At 41.5% G+C, this 24,527-nt stretch overlaps 1 protein-coding gene across 8 annotated transcripts in view; it reads left to right on the top strand.

The window, feature by feature from the left end:
* The window catches only part of SUN3 (Sad1 and UNC84 domain containing 3), a 111,224-nt gene that overhangs the window by 41,417 nt on the left and 45,280 nt on the right, over window positions 1-24,527 (top strand). For 3 of the 8 annotated variants that reach the window (XM_039332121.1, XM_039332117.1, XM_039332123.1), the window contains exons 3-5: window positions 5,201-5,298; window positions 22,032-22,122; window positions 24,322-24,377. In XM_039332121.1, the coding sequence (XP_039188055.1) occupies window positions 5,201-5,298; window positions 22,032-22,122; window positions 24,322-24,377 (245 nt within the window). Of the gene's footprint in view, window positions 1-5,200; window positions 5,299-20,579; window positions 20,694-22,031; window positions 22,123-24,321; window positions 24,378-24,527 lie in introns of those variants that run through there. The other 5 variants (XM_039332118.1, XM_039332119.1, XM_039332124.1 and 2 more) reach the window with 5 other exon arrangements.

Genomic DNA, 24,527 nt, shown 5'->3' with positions numbered 1-24,527 from the left:
CTTTTTGACCCTTCTCTTTTCAGGTCTCTACTGCTGAAGGCCGTTACCACCGTTAACCTCACTTCGGTACAGGAGGAGAAACCTTCTACCTCCGCCAGTCACGAATCTAACCCTTTGTTTGCGGAACAGGTGGTGGAGGACAAACAGATTCCCTGTCCACAGGTTTTCCGTACTACAGTGGAGAAACAGTGGTCATCCCTGGCCGCTCTGCCTTCTCCTAATAATACAGAGAAGAAACTATTCAATGTGTCTTCTTCCTTTGCATCCCTCTTGGAGGTACCTTCAGTTGATACTCCTCTGACTTCTTTGTTTTCCACATCTGCTATTCCAGGGGATATGGCTGAGGCCCTGAAAGCGGAGGAAAAGAAGTTTGAACTCTCTCTCTGCCGAGCGCACCAGGCTTCGGCATAGGTGATAAAGGCCGCGACTTCATCCTCTTTCTTCGCCAGGGCATCGATCATGTGGCTTCACGAACTTCAGACACTTGTTCCACCGGATCAGGTTCGGACACATCAGACACTAGGAAAACTAGTATGTGGCAGACGCTTCTCTCCATTCGACCAGGTACTCTGCCAGATCCATTGTAGCTATGGTTGCCACTCGTAGGCTACTGTGGCTGAAACAGTGGAGAACGGATTTGAAGTCAAAGTGGCACTTTTCCACGTCCAAATATAGTGGTACACAGCTGTCCGGGCCAATCCTTGAACTGCACATTATTGAGAGCAAGGATAAACGTAAGATTCTGGCACATCCCTCCAAACGGCCTGATAAGTGGCCCCAACAGGAGTTCCTTAGGCAGGCCTTCTGTCCCAGCAGTTCCTGGGAGTGGAGACAGTTCTTTCAGGCAGGGCAGTCCTGGGATTGGTCAAGAGGCTCACGATCCTTTTCCCCCCAGACAGGATCATCCGCAGGACCGCCAGAACGTGGGAGCCAAGGGCCGATTCCAATCTAAAAGCCCCTTCCGGTGATCAGGTGGTCACCCGTATAGGCGGTCCAAGTGACGCCAAGTTGGACTCTCCCATCGGGGGTCGTTTGGCGCTGTTCAGCGACATTTGGGAGACGACCACCACAGACTCTTGGGTAAGGGAAACCGTCTACGGTCTCACCCTGCAGTTCTACTCTCCTCCTCCAGACCGCTTCATTCAGTGTCCGGTGTCAAGAAACACAACCAAAGCAAAATTGGTAGCCACGGCCATCTCCCATCTATTAGACATCAAGGCCATAGAACCAGTACCACGGGATCAGGAAGGAAAGGGGTTTTATTCCATTCTGTTTGTGGTCCCCAAAGCCTCAGGAGGATGGAGGGGGATACTGGACTTAAAGGGTCTGAATTACTTCTTAACCTACAGGAGGTTCAAGATGCAGACCCTAAAGTCCATTCTCGCCAGTATCAGGAAAGGGGATTTCCTCTCCTCCATAGATCTAACTTACACATTCCGATACTCCCAGAACATCGCAGGTTCCTCTGCGGTTTTATTACGCAGACTGGCATTACCAATACAGAAGATAGACTCCTTTGGTCTATCTTCAGCTCCAAGGGTTTCAACCAAAATTTTGGCAGTTTTGGTGGCTAACCTCAGGCTGAGGCCGGTGTGTGTGCAATGCTATCTAGACAACATTTTAGTTCAGTCCAGCTCCTTCCAGTCGGCCCAGTCAAACCTGGAAGTCACAATACATACACTTCAGGCTCACGGGTTCTCAGTGAACTTCAAGAAGAGTCACACGATCCCCACAAAGCGCCTCCTACATCTTGGGGCGATCATAGATTCAGACCTTTGCAAGGTCTATCTTTCACAAGAACGTCGGGTCAGCATACGAAAACTGGTATATCAGATTCAGAGGGGCAAAGTAGTGCCCCTGGTACAGCTGTCCCAACTCTTGGGAAAGATGGTTTCTTGCATGGGGATCGTTCCGTGGGCCAGGCTTCACTCAAGATGCCTTCAATGGTTCCTCCTTCCTTTTCAGAAACAGAACCTCAGTTCCTCCAACAGAAGGGTCAGGGTTCCCCATCACACTTTGTTATCCCTCCTATGGTGGGCTTCATCCGCAATGAACAAGGGGACCATCTTCAAGGAGCTCCTCAAGCTCACCTTGACCACAGACGCCAGTCTGTTTGGTTGGGGTGCCCATATTCAAACTTATTTGGCCCAGGGACAATGGTCCTGGTCGGACCTATCTCACAATATAAATTGGCTTGAACTCAGGGCCATACACTCCAACAGTTTTCCTCCCTAGTGACATGACAGCACGTCCTAGTCCTGACGGACAACGTGGCAGCCAAAGCTCACGTCAACAAGCAGGGAGGGACCCGGTCCTGGTTGCTCATGCAGGAGGCATTGGATCTAGGTCTGTGGGCAGAGTCTAACCTGGAGTCCATCAGGGCGGAACACATTTCAGGGGAGGCGAATTGACAAGCAGATTCCCTGAGCAGGGTCACAGTGGACCACTCGGAGTGGCGACTGGACCCGGTACTGTTCAGGGACATCTTGATTAGGTTTGGTCGTCCACATCTGGATCTCTTTGCCTCCCCGTCAAACACTCAACTTCCCAGGTTCTTCTCCAGGTTCCCGACACAGGGAGTGGAGGGAACAGATGCCCTCTGGTGCCAGTGGCCGGGGGACCTACTGTATGCATTTCCCCCCTTCCATTGTTACAGGCAACCATCTGCAAACTGATTCAGGAAAGGGAGGAGGTAATCTTGATTGCTCGACTTTGACCAAGGTGTCCGTGGTTTGCTGACCTTATGGATCTATCGCTCTCACCACCGTGGAGGATTCCCCCAGATCAAGTGGCTCTCAGCCAAGAGAACCTTCAACATCCAGACCCACAGTGGCTCCAGTTAGCCGCTTGGCACTTGAGCAGGAAAGTTTAGCTAGGCAAACCTATTCATCCGGGGTGATCTTGGTGATTCAAGCCTCCAGGTGCCCCTCGACTAATAGGATTTATGATGCCACATGGAGAAACTTCTGCACGTGGTGCAATGAACAAAATCTCAGGCCACTCTCGGTCACAATTCCCAATATTTTGGATTATCTGCTGGAAGGTATGAACAAGGGTTTATTACCCAGTACCATCCGCAGGCAGGTAGCGGCCCTGTCAACAGTCCTTACCTGTGACAACTTGGTTCCTTTGTTGCAACATCCGGCAGTTAGTGCTTTCCTTAAAGGGGCGGCTAGCACTAGACCACCCATGGTACATCGCTATCCATCTTGGGACCTACCTAAGGTGTTGCAGGCTCTGATCTCTCCTCCGTTTGAACCCCTCAGTTCTTGTTCTCTTCATTTTCTGTCTTTGAAGGTGGCATTCCTGGTAGCCATAACTTCGGCTAGGAGAATATCGGAATTGGCTGCACTTTCAGTTAGGAGTGATTTGTGTACCTTCTTCAAGGATAGGGTGGTCCTCAGATTGGACCCTGCCTTCATTCCAAAGGTTAATACCTTGTTTCACAGGTCCCAAGACCTAGTTCTTCCAAATTTTTGTCCGAATCCTTCTCATAGTCTAGAACGACAGTGGCATAAATTGGACATACGCAGGGCTCTGTGTCACTATGTCAAGCGAACCTCAGCCTTTCGCAGGTCAGAGGCCTTGTTCGTGTCCTTTCAACTCTCTGCCATGGGTCAGGAGTTTTCCTCTTCAACCATTAATAGGTGGATAAGGGCATGCATTGCTCGGGCCTATCTTTCTCAGTATCTTCCAGTTCCTGCACACATTACATCTCACTCCACACGCAGCGCTGCTGCATCTGCTGCTTGGTCCACACAGGCTTCGGTCGAGGAGATTTGTAGGGAAGCGACGTGGTCCTCCCCTTCAGTATTTGTCAGGCATTATAGGATAGATAGGTTTGCAGCGGCGGACACCGCATTTGGCAGACGGGTCCTACAACAGGTTGTTTCTTCGCAGGGGACACAAGCCTAGACTTCCCCTCCAGTAGGGACATGAGCGGCTTTGGTATGTCCCATCCGGTGGATTCTACACTCATCATGCTGGAGAAGGGGCGTTGTCTTACCTGAACGCCTTTTCTCAGCATGATGATGTAGAATCTACACCCTCCCGTAAGGCAATCTAGGCAGTTATCCTGATAATTGGAGCCATTGCGCCGGACTTCGTCAGAAATGCTTCGCCTCGTCAAAACTGGGAAGACACACCCTGAGGGAGGCGTGGCCAAAGTTCGGACCTAGTCTATCTGAGCAGGAAGGCTGAAATAACCCATCTGGTGGATTCTACATCATCATGCTGAGAAAGGGCGTTCAGGTAAGAAAACGCCCCTTATTGTTGTTTTGTTGTTATTCACTGTACTATTAAAGTCATATTTATTAAAGTATTTGACTACAGTGTTTGGGGAAGATGAACAATCTGAAACTTCATGAAGGGGTTGATGTGATGATCAGTTTGAGGACTCCAGATGTAGATACTCAGTGTTGGAATGTAGTCTGCAGGCATGGCTATTTGAGAGATTGACTAAGAATCAGAACCTATTCTATAGTATTTCAGATAATCCAAAAATGTACTGTTGGTGATGCTACTGAAAGTTACTAAGATATCTAGTGATTCTACTTGATACCTAGTTATTGTAGAGAAACATTAGTAATAATCTCTAAAACAATTTGCGATGTACTTTAAGCAGAGGAATCTGAATATCTAAGTATACTTTGGGAAAGTAATTTCTTTAAATCTTGAATCTTCATAGTACAGCAAAGCCCTTAACTTTTATCAGATATTACAAAAAAGAAAAGAAGTAAAGATTTCATTTAAATAATATATTGCTAAGGAGGTAAGATAATTGTTAAAGGAAAAAATCAAACTGAAAAATCTGTTAATTGGGTAGTTTAATCATATATGTTCTGATTTCAGTCTACACTAGAATTTAGGCATGAGACTGAACCATATGCAGGAATGAACTTAAATATCTGGTAATATAGACTTTCAACAGGAGGTATCTGTGTATTCATTCAGTGATATTTTCTTGGATGTAATTCTGGGTTTGTTACATCTCCCATGTATAAAAGCAGTATTTTTGAAAGATAGAAACTAAAGACAAGCAATAACTGATAATAATCTTTATGTAATTTTAGATGCTTCATGAGCTATTGTACGTGGTCAGGCCCCAAATGTTGAGTAGATTTTTTTTTCAGTCTGATTAATCTGGAAAATCTTATGCTTTTATATTCTTTTGCAATATAAAGCTTTCTTCATTCCATAGTCTACGTCAAAAACAAAAATTATCTTGCAGCTGTACGGACAGCCATCCTCTCTTCAGTCATAATCGAAAAAATGCACAATTTCCATGCCCAGCTAAAAGTAAGTTATAATTTGGATCCAGCCTTTTTACCTAAGATTGGATTCACTCAAACTAATGGAACTAATTTGTTGAAATTCATTAATCCACTTCAAGTAGATTTATGAACATAAACAAGGGTTGAATTAACTTTGACAAAAATGTTTTATTTATCAGTTAAAAAAGACAAAAGAACAATAACAAAATTGCTAAGCCAATTTAAATAACATCTGCATTTATGCTATAATTTGAAATATTCTGTAGGAATGATCAAGAATTATGTTTGGCCTTCCAAAAAACTGGGCCACATTACCATGCTCCAAGTCTTATCCATAAGCATTGACATATATTGTGAAAATGGTAGTGGCAGATCCTATATCTTTGATTGTCTTTTGTTGGTTATTTTTCTTCCACATTTGGCTGATTTTATTGTTGTTGTTGTATTATATGAGTACTATACACTTTATAGTACTATACTCTGTACTCTTTAAAGGCCAGAGTACAGACATCTTTAAAGCTTATGAGAGATATGACCGACTCCTAGTATCAGCAGTGGCAGCATGTGGCCTATGACTACCATGTGGGCCACATGTCTTTCACAGAATGTTTTCAAATAGCAAGTTCTGTTCAATAGATTATTCTGTTGAATCATTGACAGGAAACGGCTTGTGACTGCTTCTAGAATAGATTGCCTTATTTTTTTAATTCTGTAAACAATCTAGTGAAAAAACATTGTTGAGTTTTAATTAATATATGTTAAAGAAGTACTTTGTTATAAAGTTAAAGCAATGGATTTAGTTAGTTTGTTTATCAAACTAGTATGCCACTAATCTCGCCCAAAGTGACTCTAGGTGGTTCATAAGCACTGAATCAATGTAGAATAAAAAAACCCAATAAATAAAGATCTTTAATTTAAAGATTCAATTAAAATAAAACTAAGAAGGATGGCGATAGAGGGAGCAAAGTGAACACAGGAAGTGTGGTGTTCTCTATTCCATTAGCCATCTCCAAAGTGTCACACACCCATTAGGATCCCAGGCTAGTTGGTATAACCATGTCATCAAGACCTTTTGGAAGGTCAAAAGAATAGGATTGAATCTGATCTCGGGGGAAGATGTTCCAAAGGGTGGGAGCCATGGCAGTTAAGGTTATTCTTCAGCTGAAATTCCTTGGCTGTCAAGGAATTTTGTAGCATGCCCCTTCTGCCGACACATGGGGAAGGAGGGGGTAATCCCATTGGTTTGAGCTGATTTCTCCAATAGGCTGGACTTATACCATGATGGCTTTAAAGGTGATGACCAACATGTTGAACTGGATTTGGAAGCAAACTACCAGCCAGCTGAAGTTCTGGATTCTTTTAAAGGGTAGACCCATTTAGAATGAATTGCAGTAGTCTATACGTAAGATGACAGACAGGTGAGTTATAGAGTGCAGATTTCATACCAGATCTCTCTGGGGTAGCACAATCTCATCCAGAACTAAAGATGTAGACAAGCTGAATGTGTGTTCTAATGTTATGAGCTAGTTATGTGGTGCCTTAGCTATTGTATTACAATTATTTTAGTTATATCTTTTATTTGGTTTATAGGAATTTTATCATATTGTTTTCTATTGTGTATTGCTTGTAAGCTATCCAGAGCTGTTTAAGATGGGCATCCAATTTTTTTTCTAAACAAATAAATAAAATACTTTTTCTTCAAAACTTGCCAGTTATTGTGCTTTAGCAAAGAAACTTTGTACATCAAATAAATCTGACGAAATAATTAAAGAAAAAAATAACTACACTGTGTGCACAATTATTAGGCAAATTAATATTTTGACCATATCATCATTTTCATGCATATTTTTCACCTCCAAGCTGTATAAACTTGAATGCTTAATGGATATAAGAAATCAGGTAATGTGTATTTGTGTAATGAGGGAGGGTATGACCTAAGGAGATCAACAGCCTATATCAAGGTGTGCATAATTATTAGGCAGCTTCTTTTCCTCAGGCAAAAGGAGCCAAAAAAGAGTCTATGGAGATTCTCAGTCATCCAGGTCATAGTTATCTCAAGGATGTTTTTTCATGAGGCAACTGGACTTTCTTGTTTTTCTTTGAAGATGTTTCGTTTCTCATCCAAGAAGTTTCTTCAGCTTTCTCAGCTCTCAGAGCTGAAGAAGCTTCAGGACAAGAAGCAACGGATGGAAACTAATCAAGGTGAGAAGCAACCTAGAATAAGGAGAAACTTCCTGACAATTAAAACAATTAACCGTGGAACAACCAGCTTCCAGAAGCAATGAATGCTCCAACACTGGAAGTTTTTAAGAAGAGACTGGACAACCATTTGTCCAAAATGGTGTAGGGTTTCCTGCCTGAGCAGGGGATTGGACTCGGTGACCTCCAAGGTCCCTTCCAACTTTATTATTATGATTATTATTGTTGTTGTTGTTGTTGTTGTTGTTGTTATTAAAAATGTCTTCAAAGAAAAACAAGAAAGTCCAGTTGCCTCATGAAAAAGTATCTTTGGGCTTCCGGTTCTGGATCGCAACGCCTTTGGACAGGCCGGGAGAGTCCTCTCTCCGCCATTTGGTTTCCCTTCGTCGGAAGATTCTGGAAAGGGTCGAAAGTCACCTTGGAGGGGCGACTTCCATTGGGAATGACCCTCACTAGATTGCGGAAGGGCAGCAGCCCTTCCTTTCGATCTGAGGCAGTTCCTCAGGACAGACAAAGAAAAGATCAGCCATTAACATAGCCGATCATCAAGTTACACCAGCCAAAAGCCAAAATAACAACTAAGCACAATGAAGCACCATTGAGGATTTGGGTGAGACTCTTCTTTACCTTTCTATTTCCCTAACCTCCTTCCTGTGAAAGCTCTTTGAAACTTTCTTCCCCGCTCTCAATACAGCAGCGTTTGCATACTTGGGAATTTAAATTTTGGAAACAAAAGAAAAGAAAAGAACAACTAACCTTAACAACTAAATAACTGGATTTTTGCTTTGTGGATACCTTGGGGTCCCAAAACTTCCTATTATAAAGACTTAACATCTTCTTTAACTATTAACTTTGGAAAATATTTGTTTTTTCTGGTTTTTAACTGAATAAAAAGCTATTTGGCATCTGGGAAAAGATTTTGTGATCTGCTGGGGACATCTTGTGATGAAACCTGGCATAGCAACTGAAATTTTTTTCAATTGTTCCTGTTGACTCCCTTGATTTGCCCCTCATATTATCAAAAAAGTTAAGAAGTGGAAACAGCTGGGTGGTGACAATTATTTTTACAAAGTGTGGAGATGGACAATGGCTGACTCTCACTAAACATAGCCTTCACTAAAGGACCATTTCTAATCACCATGGAAATCGAGGAACCCTATCGACAACTTAATTATAAACTTATCCTTGAAAAAATCCTTGAAGCTACTGAGCTAATGAACTTAGGAGTGAAAGCCAAGGACATTTTCACAAAACTACAAATTGAACCCCAGACTTAAACCAATCAACCTACAAGCCAAAAAATAACAGAAGAGGAACAATATAACATCAAAGAGGATTTTATACAACAACACGTACAATCTACTGAGAACTTTGATATTCAAACACTGATTTTAATTATAGTACCTGTAACTCCAAAAGCAACAGGAATTGATCAACAAATATGCTACATTGAGAACTTAGACAATTTAGATAACCAAACAACAATTACAACACTGGATATGACCTTTTATTTTACTCAGACGAAACTGCAAGAAAAAGAAGAGGACCAGACTGAACTGATGATAAACATTTCAAACCAAACATTGAAATTTGAGCTATTAGGTCAACACTCTAATAACTACAAAGGGGATAGTTCTTTTGAAAGACTGATAACTGGATGTTCTCCCTTGATTCAAACAACAGGTGTGGGAATGAAGGGAGACACATCTGATGTATTAAAGGCACTGGCATGGAAACCTGCCTGGCACAGAAAGAAAGCCAGAGTTAGATTTAAAAATGGGATTTAGAAATCCACCTAATGGGTTAAGCAGCTTTTTAGAGACAGTGATTGCTTTAATATTTAGGATTTAGATTTATAATGGGAATTAAAACTATCGGTTAGATTTTAACTTTAATTGTTATATGGAAATAGATTTGTGACAATGAATGATATTTTGTTACTAAATGAGGAGTTACTAGGATGAGAAACAGAATATATCTGTCAATAAAGTAAGAAGATAGATTCTGGAATAATATGTGTATTTAAGTTACGTTAATTATCTTATAATGAAATGAGGGAAATTAAGATTATCCGAAGCTTAAACATTGGTTATAAAAGGCTAAATTGGAATAAGCTAATTGGAATTAAATGAAATCTAAAAACAGGATTTGGATATGTATAACCAAAATGTTATTCACAAATATATTGATTGATTGATTGAGCTTTAGCTAGAAATCTATTAATATGAATATAATATTTGTGGGAAATAGAGGAACCTTTATTGATGTAACCTGAGATATATATGAATGATTTTGTAATTGGACTATTGACTACTCTATCACCACACTGCTTCCTAAGTACTTGGATGTAAACATTTGAAAAATTAATAAAACTTGTATTAAAAAAAATATCTTTGGGTCAAAAAAGAGATTTAACTAACTCTGAAAAGTCAAAAATTGTAAAAAGTCTTTCAGAAGGATGCAGCACTCTTGAAATTGCTAAGATATTGGGGCATGAACATACAACCATCAAATGTTTTGTTGAAAATAGTCAACAGGTCGCAAGAAAAAAAGCACACATTAATTGCCAAAAATTTGAGAAGAATCAAACATGAAGCTACCAGGAGCCCATTATCCTCCAGGGCTGTTATATTCCAGAATTGCAAACTACCTGGAGTGTCCAGAGGTACAAGGTGTTCAGTGCTTAGAGAAATGGCCAAGGTAAGGAAGGCTGAAACCTGACCATCACTGAACAAGACACATAAGTTGAAACAGCAAGACTGGGCCAAGAACTATCTGAAGACAGATTTTTCAAAGGTTTTATGGACTGATGAGATGAGAGTAACTCTTGATGGGCCGGATGGCTGGATCAGTAATGGGCATAGAGCTTCACTTCAACTCAGACACCAGCAAGGTGGAAGTGGGATACTGGTATGGGATGGTATTATTAAACATGAGCTAGTTGGACCCTTTTGGATTGAAGGTGGACTCAAAATCAACTCCCAAACCTACTGCCAGTTTTTAGAAGACACTTTCTTTAAGTAGTGGTACAGGAAAAAAATCTGCATCTTTCAAGAAGACCATGATTTTTATGCAGGACAATGCTCCATTGCATGCATCAAACTACTCCATTGCATGGCTAGCCAGTAAAGGCCTTAAAGATGAAAGAATAATGACATGGCCTCCTTCCTCACCTGACCTAAATCCTATTGAGAACTTGTGGGCCCTTCTTAAATGGGAGATTTATATTGAAGGAAAACAGTGCATCTCTGTGTACAGTGTCTGGGAGGCTGTGGTTGCTGCTGCACAAAACATTAATTGTCAACAGATCAAAAAACTGACATTTCTGGTTTAAACCTCGTTACCTGAGTAAACTTGAAAATAATTTAGAATAGAATAGAATAGAATAGAATAGAATAGAATAGAATAGAATAGAATAGAATAGAATAGAATAGAATAGAATAGAATCTTGGAGGTCTTCTAGTCCAGCCCCCTGCTCAAACAGGAGAACCTATACCATTTCAGATAAGTAACTGCCCAGTCTCTTCTTAAAAACCTTCAGTCAAGGTGTGCCCATGATTTCCACATCATTTCGCTGGTCTACTAATTTAGTCACTTTATTAAAGAATGAAATAAGATTGGTTTGGCATGATTTGTTATTAACAAACCCATGCTGGCTACAAGTCATAACTTTGTTTGATTCTAGTTGTTGGCAGATCTCTTTTTGATTATCTTTGCCAGCTCCTTCAGAACTCTGGGATATAATCTGTCAGGTCCCAGTGATTTATATTCGTCAAGTCAGATAGGTCTTCTCTTACCATTTTCTTGCTTATTTTAATTTTTCTTTCTAGTTTGTCTTTTACAGTAGTTTTTTTTTTGGTATGTTGGGCTAAAATTTCTTTTTGTGTGAAGACTGATGCAAACAATGAGTTAAGCAGCTCTGCTTTTTCCCTATGGTTTGTTACTTCCTTGTCATCTTCTCTCTTTAGTGGACCTAGTTTCCTTGACTTTTTTCTTGTTATTAATATGTTGAAAGAAACTTCTGTATTATCTTTGAGTTTTGTTGCAAGTCTTTGTTCATTCTGAGCTTTTGCTTTCCTGACTTCATCTTTGCATGTTACGGCTGTCTGCTGATAATCAGCCTTAGATATATGTGTCAACGCTGCTAACATTGGATGTTCTTGCTTTGACAACATATGGAGATGCAGCCATTTTCCTTCTTATGTTTTACTCTTAGAATTAAAGTTAAAATTAGATGGTACAGGGGGGAGAAGGACGAATGTGCATGGGAGTTTAGTTAGACATAACAATATTGTAACTAGTGTGAGAACCAAGGTTTTTTGAAATAAGAGATGATAAGAAATGGCGGGTTGACGAACTGGAGGGAAAGCCTGCACTTCAAACTAATTGGAGAATGTGATTTATGACTGTTAATTAGAGAAGGGAATTGTGCTTTGATACTATGGGCTCAGGGGATGGAAATTCAGATTTTGGCTTTGCCTATGTATGAGCAAATGTAAGGTAAACAATGGCTCAAAGTTCTTTGAAGAGTTTCATCTGTTGGAACCATGACATTAAACCAAAATCTCCAACTTTCCTAACTATCTAGGGGTCCCGAGCCCCAGTCACTGTCCCTAGAATCGAGGGACAAGCTGACAAAGATTCGGGGAAGATTTCAGCATGGAGAAAGAGAAAACGCCTGAAGCCAGCACCCTGGCAGCAGCTGCTACCCCAGTGGGGAAAGCGACAGCCAGCATGCTGGTGGAGAAGGAGTTTTTTCAAGCCTCCCAGGTGGGCGCAAAACCCAAGCTGCAAGGACAGCTCATCTGGTCATCAGAATGGACCCAGTCCAGTGGAGACTCCAGACCACTCAAGACGGCCTTGCCACCCTCAAGGGCTTCAAAGGCAGACAAGATTGAGCTACCACAAAGGGATTCCTGCATATTGCATTCCCCAGATCAGTGGAGAACTACCAAATCATTTGCCACTGAGGACTCGGGTGAGTGGAAATATCTGTCCACACCTTGTAGTCAGTCAGTGGAGAAGTTGGTGGAAAAGTTCGAGGAGCTAGAGATGAGAAGCAGAGAACAACCTTCCTGTTCCCCACATGCCTGCGATCAGGATGATCAATGAGGCAGCCCCTCCTTCACAGATCAGGCAGTCTTCCTGCCCCTGAAGCCCCCTACCAGGACCTCCAGCCCCACAGAGAGAGATAGCTCCAGTCGCCGCCTCTCCTAAAGCTCCAACCACCACCGATGAGATGAGGACGCGAGCAGTCGCTGGGACAGCCAATCCCCAGACTGGCATGCATATCGATCACCCAGCCTGGGCCCCCTGCAGCAATGGGGAATATGGCAGCCCCCACAGGTGGGAGGTCAGCAGTCTCTGCAAAGGCAACAGCAGTTGGGATGGTCACAGCCCCTGAGCTTGCAGCAGCTAATAGAGGCCTTGCAACAACTTGGGGTGATGCAGATGCCAGGAGACCAGCAACCAGTGGGAGGAAGGCCACAGCAAGGGGGTTGGTCACCGCCCCTGAACGTACAGCAACCACTGAGGGGCCAGCAAATGATGGGGATCCAGTAATCCCCTCCAAGGCCACAGGGGGGCCTACAGCAATTGAGGATGCCACAGCTTCCTGTAGACCAACAGCAGGGGGGATGGCAACAGCCCCCACCCAGGCAGCAACCATTGCGGGGCCTAGAGCAACTGAGGATGCCACAGCTCCCTGCTGACCAGCAGCAGGGAGAACAGCAGTAGCCCCCACCCAGGCAGCAACCATTGGGAGACTTATGGAAACTCGGGATGCCACAGCTGCCAGTACTGCAGCAATAGCAAAGGGGTGGCAACAGGCCCCAAACATACAAACACTGGGAATGTGGCAGCTGCCATGGTAGGGCCAGCAGCAACCAGAGGTGCAACAGCCACAGTGGGGGGCCCAGCAGCCATTGATTGTCCACCTTTCAGAGCAACCTTCGATGGGGACCCAGAGAAGCTCATTTTTTTTTCTCAACCAAGTGCACTCTCATTTGAACTGCTGTTCCTATCTCTACCTGGACCCAGCCACTGTGGTCAACATGATTGCATCCAGCTTAGAGGGAATGGCTGAATAATTTATATAACGAGCAAGCCCCCAAATTGGAAGACCACCATCTCTTTTTTTCCTAGGACTGAGAACAAGATTTGAGTACCCATCCATTGCCCTCAAAGCAGAAGAACAAATCCATAAGATAAAGCAAGCTGGCAGGCCTACTCTGGAGTACATACGAGAGTTTTGCAAGATAGCCAGTTGGAGAGAGAGGTGGCCTGAGCAGTCCCTAATCCATCACTTCAAAGAAGGATTAGACAATCACCTCTCTCAGGCATGTATCTATCGAGCAGTACCTGATCAACTGCAAGAGTGGTACCAGACAGCGGTAAGACTAGATGTTCAGCTTGCCTGCTATAAGAAGCCCCACCAGAAGCCGAGTCAAGGCCAGAGCAATCCAAATGGCAACCACCACTCCGAAAACCTCCAACTGCTGCAGCTGCTGAAAGTCCCAGACTACCTGCAGTCCTGCCAATCAAGTGCTTCTGATGTGGACAGCAGGGACATTGAGCAGCAAATTGCCCAGTCCCCTACCCCCAGCAGCAGATTAGACCGGGACCAGCAGTGAGAAAGAAACCTGCCCAGCAGCCAATGAGAGAGAAATCCAACTGGATCACATAGGAACCTGTTGCTCACATCACATCCCCCACACAGGAGGATGTCGGCACCTAGGCTGGATCCACCCCGCCCTACCCTCTTTTGACAGCGACAACGGAGGAGAGAACAACCCAATGGTGAGTCAACACATCCCACCTTTCTCACTACCTGCCAAACTCATAATCCCTAAGTCAGGGGCACAGGGGCACAGGTAGATTTAGAAGTGCTAGTTGATTCTGGATGCTCTAGGTGCATCATTAGCTTGCCATTTGCAATGAACATGGGCATACAAGCAAAACTGCTCTCCAAACCCATGAGGTTTGAGCAAGCTGATGGCTCCCTGATGGGAGGGACTTTAGTCACGCAATTAACTGAGCCCCTACGCTTAGAAATAGGTGAGCACTGGGAGTTTATTTGCTTCCTGGTGGTTCCAAAAATGACTGAGGCTGTGATCCTAGGATTAGCCTGGTTGGACAAATGGAAGCCATTTATCTGGTGGGAGAAAGGAATGAGAACTGTGAGGCTACCTATAGGGCCCAAACCACTCATTGATTCAATGGACAGTATAGGAAACTTTAGCCCACCCAACGAGCAAGCACATGTGGCTGCCTCACCGCTACCAGGCGAGGCACTCATCCCCAGTAATGCAATGCTCTACCCCCTCACCAACCCAATGATTGCTCCATCGAATTGTTGCTGGGAACCAAACTCCCATGCCCGAGAATGTACGCTATGTCCCCCCTCGAAATGGAGGAGATGCAGTGATACGTGGATAAAAACCCATTGAGGGGATTCATTGAATGGGCCAAGTCTGCTGTGGGAATCCCTGTATTGTTTAAAGAAAAAAAAGATGGGTCTCTTCGTCCCTGCATTGGTTATAAATCTCTGAAGGCAGTGAGTGTGGAAAATAAATACCCCCTCCCCCTCCTAAAGGACTTACTAATCCACCTGGCTAAGGGGAGTGTCTTCACTAAGTTAGACCTGAGAGAGGCATATTACCAGGTGAGGATAAAGGAGGGAAATGAGTGGAAGACTGCCTTCAACTGCCCAGGGGAAGCAATCAGTTCAAATTCATTTGGGCTACAGGAGGCCACAGCCGTACTCATGCAGTTGTTTAATGAGGTCCTACACGATCATTTATATGAAAGGGTTCTAGTGTATCTTGATGACATTCTGATATACAGCATGAATATTACTGATCATATAAAGCTGGTGAGAGAAGTATTAAAGAAACTATTGAATGCCAAGCTTTATGTCAAACTGTCAAAATGTGAATTTCACCAGACCCGATTAGATTATCTTGGCTATAGAATTTCCAATGAAGGCATTACAATGGACCCAGCTAAAGTGAAAGCTGTAATTGAATGGCAGTCCCCAAAGACAGCGTAGATAAGACTCTGCCCTCACACCCCATCGCACACAGTTGATGCTGCGGGATGCGGACAGAGGGTGTGGCCGCAATGGTGCTGCTGGCTGCCTGGGTGATCTGTGGGGGACCCTGGAGATGGTGAGTGGCCCTGCCGGCAGGCGTGGTGGGGGCAGGACAGAGTGGAGCCAGGTTTTGGGCACTCAGTCTCTAAAAGGTTCACCATCACTGGTCTATCATCTTCTTTTCACCCATCTACTAATGGGGCCATAGAATCCGCTAACAAGATGGTGGAGCAATATCTCAGATGCCATGTTTCCTACCGACAAACCAATTGGACCGACCTCCTCTCTTTTGCAGAGGTGGCTTACAATAACTCTGTTCACAGCAACATCGGCTTCATGCCTTTCAGAATAGCCATAGGAAAAGAGTTCAGCCCAATACCTGAATACCCTCAAGCACTCTTCGCTTCTCAAACACTTGATCAATGGGTGAGGGGATGGGAAAAAGTTTGGAGAGCCATGAAAACTGCTTTAAAAAAGACTTCCGAGACCTATAAAAAGCAAGCAGATAAAAAGAGGGCTCCTCAAAGAACATTCCAAGTTGGGGAAAAGGTTTATCTGTTGACTAAATATTTACACCTCAAATTACCCAGCAAGAAATTAGGACCGAAATTCTTGGGGCTTTTCCCCATCATAAAGATTATTAACCCAGTCACAGTAGAATTAAAACTCCCTAGGCTTTTAGGGAGAGTTCACCTTGTCTTCCATTGGAGCTTATTGAAATCTTTTCGGGGCTCTACTTTAAGACTTTTCTCTAAGAAGGCACCCGGACCCCTCATGGTAGCGGGTCAGATTTACTATGAAGTAAAGCGTATTCTTGATTGTAGAATTTTTAAAGGGAAATTGCAGTACCTAATACAATGGAAGGGATACTCGCTGTCTGAAGCCACTTGGGTGAAAGCTAACGACGTGAAAGCAGACAGACTCATCAAAAGGTTCTATAGGAAACACCCTAACAAACCAAGAGACAGTCCCTAACATATGTGTTTGTTTATGCAACCCATAATTGTATTAGCTTTTTTGGCTGCTGCTGCAGATTGCTTGGCTCATAGTCAAGTGTTCGTCCACTAGTACTCCAAGGTCCTTCTCACATTGTTTTTGAGCCAGGTCTCACCTAATCTGTACTTTTCCTACCTAAATGTAAAACTTTGCTTTTCTCCATATTAAAACTCATTTTGTTGGATAGGGCCCATTGTTCCAGTTTGTCAAGATCTTTTTGAATCCTGAGCTTGTCTTCTGCTATATAACAGGTTGAAGATGCCATCTATAGAACATTTTATATCAATTTTCTTTATACGAAATAGCCATTGTCAGTTTATAGTTTCTTGCCCAGAGATGTCTCTAATTCTATATTATATTCAATTTTTTTTGCCCATATTATCATTGTTTCTTTCACTTGTTCGTCTTCTATCTTCAGAGTTCATTTGTTGTTTAAGTATTGTTTAAGTATTAAGTTTAAGATACAGGTTGGATTATTTTCTATTGTTTGTTGTTTGCATTATATTGAATTCCAGTATGATGTGGTCACTTTCACCCAAGGTTCTGGCAATTTCAACTGCCTCTATCACTTCTTCTCTATTAGTAAGAATTAGGTCCAGTATAGCTTTACTTCTAGTCCCCTCCTCCACATTTTGTGTGACAAAGTTGTCAACTAGGTTGGTTAGGAATCTGTTTGATCTCCCACTTACTGCAGAGTTTGTCCCTCAGTTGATATCTGGATAGTTGAAGTCTCCCATTACTACTGTGTATGCTTCCTACGTACATTTGTTAACTGGTTGGCAAAAAGTTCATTTATTTTTTCTAATTGGTAGGGTGGCCTATGGCAGGGCTTTTCAACCTTTTCACCCATTGTACCACTTTTAGGATATGGCAATATCCGAGTACCACCAGTCGCCTAGCAAGCTGTCAAAAACTTGATGACTTACAACAGTTCGCTTAGTGACTGTTTGAAGTTACAATGATACTGAAAAAAGCGCTCCCCAAGCCACAGCCGAGCAAGACACCTGCCTGCCCACCTGGCCGTGGTCTTCCTTCTATCCAAGGTTTTCATTGTTGTGAGCATTTCTGTTGAGGATTGGCAGTGGGGGTGGGGTAGGGGGGATGTTTGGTTTTTATTCTCCCCCATCTGCTGGGTGGTTGCAGCAGGTTTTGGTCACTTCATATGATCCTGGGACATTGTGACCGTCACAAATATGAATCAGTTGCCAAGCATCTGAATGTAAATCACAAGACCCTGGAGATGCTGCAACATTCCAGCTGATCGGCGCTTCTTCTGGGCTCAGAAGCACCAGGATCAGCGCCGAGCTCCAGCTGGAGCCTGGCGCTGATCCTGGTGCTTCCACTGAGCCCTGACAGCCCCAAAGAAGTGCTGATCCTGGCACTTCTGCTGAGCCCTGACAGCCTTGCAGCTCCCACTATGTCCTACTATTTGCTTTTGTATTTTTCTATTTTATTTTATAATCTAATAAAATATTACAAACTAGGAAAAAAAGAAAAAAAGTACCAGTTTTAATTTCTTCGGGGGCTGTTCCTTTGCTGAATCACTTTCTCTTTGCAGTGACAAATGTATGATGAATTTATCCATGTTTATTAATATGCACCATTACCAGCTAGTTCAGGGGTCTTCAAACCTGGCATTTATAAGACTTGTGGACTTCAACTCCCAGAATTTCTCAGCCTTCATGGTTGGTTGAGGAATTCTGGGAGTTGAAGTCCACAGGTCTTAAAGTTGCTAAGTTTGTAGACTCCTTAGGTAGCTGGTCAGCCCTTCTTTCTCTCTCCCTTCTGAGTTCTTCTATAGTAAGAATGCACCCCCCCCCCAATCCCTTCCCTGTACCCTTAAAGACACAGGTATCAAGTGCAAAGCAAGAAAGGCTCACAAAATAAGTCTCCATTTCCCCCCTTTAAACTGCTTCAGGCGGTGTCAGGTGTCACAATGTTGCAATCCTAGATTGAAAGGCTCTGGCAGTTGTGAACAGCTTTAGCTTTAAATTAAGCCTATTTACCTTCAAAGAAAACTTTCTAAAAGCCATAGACAGACTCAATTAAAGGGGGTAAAATTAATTTCATTTTTTTAAAGGGATTAAACCTTTCCTGTTGTCTTTTTTTCCCTTCCCCCACCCAAACCACCTCCTTTTATAGCCTCTCCTTTCCTCCCCCCCTTTTCTTTAGTTCACCTCCAGTTCTGAGCTGCTTCTGGAAACAGCTGGAGCCCTGCTGGCTCCTGGAGCTTTTGCCCAGTCCAGACAGTCATGCAGCTGCAGCTGCCTCTCCCTCAGGCTGCTTAGGCTCATTCCTCTCCCCTGCTACACTTTCTAGCAGTCGCGTACCTCCTGCCAAGTGGCAAAGTACCACTTGAAAAGCCCTGGCCTATAGTATACCTCTATTGCAATGTCACTTTTTTTCTTTTTATATTGACCGATAAGGATTCTGGAGGGCTTTTATCTTTGAACATGTGCATTTCTGTAGTATTCTCTTATATATAGTGCAATTCCTTCTCTTTTTGTAGTTGTTTCTTTTGAACAATTTGTATCCATCCATCAGTCCATTCCAGTCATGGGCTTCATCCCACCAGTAATGCCAATTATATCATACCCACCCTCATGTACTATTGCTTCTAGTTCACCCTATTTTTCCCCCAAGCTTTGAGCATTAGCATATAAAGATTTAAGAGTTTTATGTCTGTCTACAGGTATGTTTCCTGGATCTCCTGATTGTTGTTTGATTTTTTTCTTTTTTCGCATCACTCCCTACTTCTTTGTTTGATTTGTTTTCTTAGGATTTATGATTGGTTTTGTGTGAGATTCTAATGATTGGTCACCCTTACCTCTCAATTTGAGTTTAAAGCCCTTCTAATGAGTTGGGCCAGTCTTATTCCAAGTTTTCTTGGTGACACCAATCTTTTGGCCACTGGTTTATTTCTAGAATTCCTTTTTCGCCTCAATGAGTGTTGGCCTTTCGTTGGGAGTACTGATGAGAACATTACTTGTGCTCTTATCTCCTTAATTTTATTGCCTAGTTGCTTATAGTCTCTCAGTATTGTGCTTAGGTTCTTTGTTGTGTGATTCATCCCAATGTGAAGGAGTAGGAGAGGGTAGTAATATGTGGGCCTAATTATTTTGGTGAGGTTCTCAGTCACGTATTTGATTTTTGTTCCAGGGAGACAACATACCTGCCTGGATTGTATGTCCGGTCCGCAGATGGCTGATTCTGTTCTTTTGAGAATAGAACCTCCTATCACCAGAATTCACTTTTTTTGGGGGGGGGTGCAGTCTGAGGTGCTTTTTTGTTTGTCTCAGGTGTTTGTTGATCTTTTTTAGGGATATTTGATGTTGTTTCTTTGCTAGGTGTCTGCCTGTTTTCTTTGAGGGGAAGGTTGTGGGTCTGTGTATTTCCATCTGGGGGAAAAATCAATTGCTCAGTTTTAATGGGGCTGCTTCTGGTTGGGTTAGATTGGGCAGTAGGGATTTGTTAGATGTATGCTGCTTCTTCCTTTGATGATTGTGTTTCCTTCTATGTGTGACATACCTCTTTTTGTCTTCCTTCAAGGGTTTATCAGTAGGATCAAATCCTCTGGGAGTTATTTGTCCATTGTTTGTTTTGGTTTGGGTATAGCTTTTTTTCGTAGGTTGGAGTTTAGCTAGAGTTGCCTCTAGATCCCTACTTTTTCTTCTATCATGTTTCCCTGAAAGTAAGACCTAGCTTGATTTTGGGGGGTGGGTGTAATATAAGCCCTTCCCCCAAAATAATTCCTAGTTTTGGAGTGAGGCGCATACCTAAAAACCCAGCTAGGGCTGGGATAGAACTTACCATTGCAGCCAGGCCTCCAATGGATCAATACTTGCCTTGCCGGCCCATTTCTTCTGCAACAGAAGTAGCTGCTTCATTGTGCAGCTGAGAATGGAACTTGGGCCTGCATTTCACAATCAGAGGCCTTTCCAAAAGGCCTGTGCAACCGATAACTGAGCTATGGATTCAATCCATAGCTCAGTTCTTGGCTGTACAGGCCTTCTGGAAAGGCCTTTGATAGTGAAATGCAGGCCTTAACTCCATTCTCAGCTGCAGAATGAAACTGTTCCTTTGGCTGCAGAAGTGGGCTGGCTGGGTGGGGTTGCCAGTGCTACCACCACAAGGTGAGTGGAAAAGACCCCCCTGAAAATAAGACCTGGTGCCTCTTTTGGAGGCAAAAAAAATGAGACTAGGTTTTATTTTTGGGGAAACATGATAGTAGTTTGCATAGTTTACATTTAATACATGTATAATTTGGGTGTTCTTTGGGCATAAGCACCTACATGGAACATATATTGCATATGTGGGATTTGTTGTCTAGTTGAAATAAATAGTCACCAGCCAAAACTTCCAAGAGAAAGAAATGTGCTTCTTTTTCTACCTTGTTATTTATTTAACTTTCTTACTATTATATTAGTTTTATTTATCCTTTTCTTCCCTTTATTTTTAAAAAGTTTTTGAGCTCCAATTTTTCCCTACCTTATTATTTAAGATTTGTTTTGTTAAAATTTGCCTCTTTATTAATCGTATTTTCATCGATTTCTAATGTTCCACTCTTGTCCTTATTAGTTGACTATTTATTTATCTTTTATTTTTCTGTCTTGTATTTATTTTTAATTTTCTACTGGGGTCTTTCCTCCCTTCCTCAAACTTAATTGTTGCCTCCACTTCCATTGCAGGCCGTGGCCTGCAGTCGTTTTCTCTGCAATTCCGTTCTGTCTTTTGGTTCTTGGGTCTTTTTGGCCTTGTCTCTGCTCTGGTCAGGCCTTTCCAGTTGGCTCAGCTCTGCTGTCTGGTCTGCTCTGCTCAGCCAGCCACTCAGCTTTAGAGAGCAGAGCTCTCTAACTCGATGTGCCTCTGCTGCTACTGTGCTGCCCATCTCTGCTGCTGGTACGATTGCCCCTCCATTGATTCTGCTGCTGTGTTTCTCCCCTTCACAGATTCTGCTACCACCAATTTCTCATAGCCACTGGTTCTCTTTGTTAGATGATTTGCTCCAGGCCCTTTGACTCCATGAATGGAAGGCTTATGATTGTTATTGAAAAGAAGGGTGGCTATACTGGTCATTGATTTTTTTTTGAAATGTCAGAAATTATTTGTATATTTTGAATTGTTTATTTATTATTCTCACTTTAATAGATGCAAATAAATGAGTGAGATAGACAAATTTTCATTTTTCATTTAGTTGCATGATAATTCTGCACACTAATAATTGCCCAATAATTGTGCATACATAGATATTCTCCTAAACCAAAACTTCACTTATACTTTATTAAATATTCAGGTTTGAGGTTTATTAGCATTTTGGATTGACTGAGAGTACTGTAGTTGTTCAATTAGAAAATACAAAATACAACTTGTTTAATAATTATACCCATAGAGTGCATGAAACTTTTATCTATTTTGAGGTCATTCTAATCATATATTGTATTTTGATTGTATCCTTCTATGTATTTTTCCAGAAAGTATGCTCAGACTGATCTATAATTTGATAGTTCTAAGTCTAATAACTCCATTCTGCTTAATGAAAAAACTCTTCTGCGTTATATCAAGGTAAAGTAGATCAAGAATTTTGTTTTGAAGAATGAATTATGACTCTCCAATGGTTTTAAATTTTTTTAATTTGTATTTGTTAGCAATCATGCTATTTTTCAAGTCCTGTTTTCACCCTCTACTACTTGAAATCCAAAAATCATATCAGTAATAATTTCAGAACTAATTTGCATTTTTCTTTTAATATTAATAAAAAACACTATCTAGAATAAATCTGAATGTAATTTAAGGATAATATTTATTTGTATTCTGTTGCCATTTGGTGCTTGGAAGGAAATAACTGCTTGTTTCTTTGAAACATATAGTATCATTTTCTAAGCAAATAAGACTAAACATTTACCGTTATCACTATAAGTGAATAGTCACAATTTTTTTCTCAGTTAAAGATAATGGATGGCTATCACCTGTTAGTAAGGAAAGGCCTTTTGTATGGACAGGAATTGGGATTTGCTTTTTGTATTAGAGGAAAGTTTCCATTGGTGTCCACCATTATCCTTGTGTTAACAGATGCTTTCAAGCAAGCCAAATCTTATGCTGGATAGCTACTCTAATACATAGGTGCTGAACATTTCTGGTCCAACTGGCTGCACTGAACAATTTGTGAGTCATGAATATTCAAAGAAAATGACTGCTGTGGCAGGAAGTACATGTTATATCACATCCTATGCTAAGCACATTGAGCTACAAGTGTGCTTCACAGTTTTCAGTGTGCAGCTACACTCTCTGCATTCTTCCATTTGAAGTTAATGTTCTTCAGATCTTCCTGAAATACATATGTATAAGAAAGTAAGGAAATACATATATACAAAGAAAGCATTGGGCCACTGCAAGTCACTTAAAAAAGTAAGAATACCTGTAAACTTCTGTATGGAATCCAAGGGAAAAAGATTATGGAGACTGAGCTTTGCTTTTAGCATAACAATTTACTTTTTTATACTGTTTTGAAATTATATTTTGGAATGTAAAAAGTGAAGTAAGAAGATGATACCTACAACCAAAAAGGTACCCAATTGGAGATCCTAGTATTAGTAATATTGTGTTAGTCAATTGAGCCATTTAAAATATTAATATAGTTACATAGTTGTCCATTACAAAGAAAGCCCAATGAAGCCTAGTTGCCCAGTATCTATTGCTTTGCACAAGAAATTTGCTCTTGGACAAACCTTTGGATTGAGGAATTTCAGGAGCTGAAATTCAGGAAATTGCCACAATTGGGAAATAGTGCTCTAAAAAATTCAGGATTCCCTTTTTCTTAGTTAGCACTTGGCACAAAGATGGTGGCACACATCTTCATGAACATATACAGCCAGATTTTTAAAATAAAGCAGATGCAGGTCAGAAAAAAATCTAGATAATCACTAGAAAACAGCAAATATATTTTTGTACCCAGAATCACTGCAAGTTAGCAGTGATTCTTTCCAAATGTACTATAATTATCAGAGTCTCTTTACCAAGATTTATTCAGAGGATGGACATGAGTTATAAAATTTCAGTAACTGAACTGTTTCTCATTTAAAATTAATATAAAGCCACATACAATAGAATGAGAATTTTTGATTTTCTTTTTAGCAGTTTTCCAGCGATGCAGAAAGGCAGAGCAGCAGATCTATACATAGATATCAGTGATCCTTGCAGCCACCTGTTTATGTACAGGTAGTCCTCGACTTAAAACAATTTGTTTAGTGACCATTCAAAGTTACAATGACACTGAAAAAAATTGATGACCAATTTTCATATGACCATTGCAGCATCCCCTTGGTCACAAGATTAAATTTTGGATGCTTGACAACCGGCTTATATTTATATCGGCTGCAGAAATCTGTGGTCATGTGATCACCTTTTGCAAGCTTCTGACAAGCAAAATCAATAGGGAAACAAGATTCACTGAACAACCGTATTACTAACTTGACAACTGTAGTGATTTATTTAACAACTGTGGCAAGAAAGATTGTAAAATGGGGCAAAATTCACTTAAATGTCTAACTTAGCAATGCAAATTTGGGGGTCAATTGTGATCGTAGGTTGAGGACTACTTTTAATAATCTCTTGAATCTTTTTATTTTGGAAACTCTATCCTAGAGAAACAATTAAGCAAACAGAAGATTAATGTAGAATATCAGAATGGGATTTTAAGGATTTGAGACTAAAATATTGTGAGATTAATTCTTGATTTTTGTTGTTGTTTTCTGTTGTTTTTAGTGGGAGCTGTACTCAGAAAATTATTGCTTGGGTGACCCTATTCCTGTTGCTTTTTGGTAAACATATAATTATGTTGTCTTATATTCAGATTTATATTGTATTATATTTAATATATAATATCATAAATCAAATAATATATAATATCATATGTTATTTCATATTTATTATATTACAAGATACCATATCATCATATCATTATCACAATA

The sequence above is a fragment of the Crotalus tigris genome, unplaced genomic scaffold (genome assembly GCF_016545835.1).
Source record: "Crotalus tigris isolate CLP2741 ecotype Arizona unplaced genomic scaffold, ASM1654583v1 scf7180000024448.655566, whole genome shotgun sequence".
In the NCBI taxonomy this organism is placed as follows: Eukaryota; Metazoa; Chordata; class Lepidosauria; order Squamata; family Viperidae; genus Crotalus; species Crotalus tigris.
This window is presented reverse-complemented; position numbering and strand designations above follow the sequence as displayed.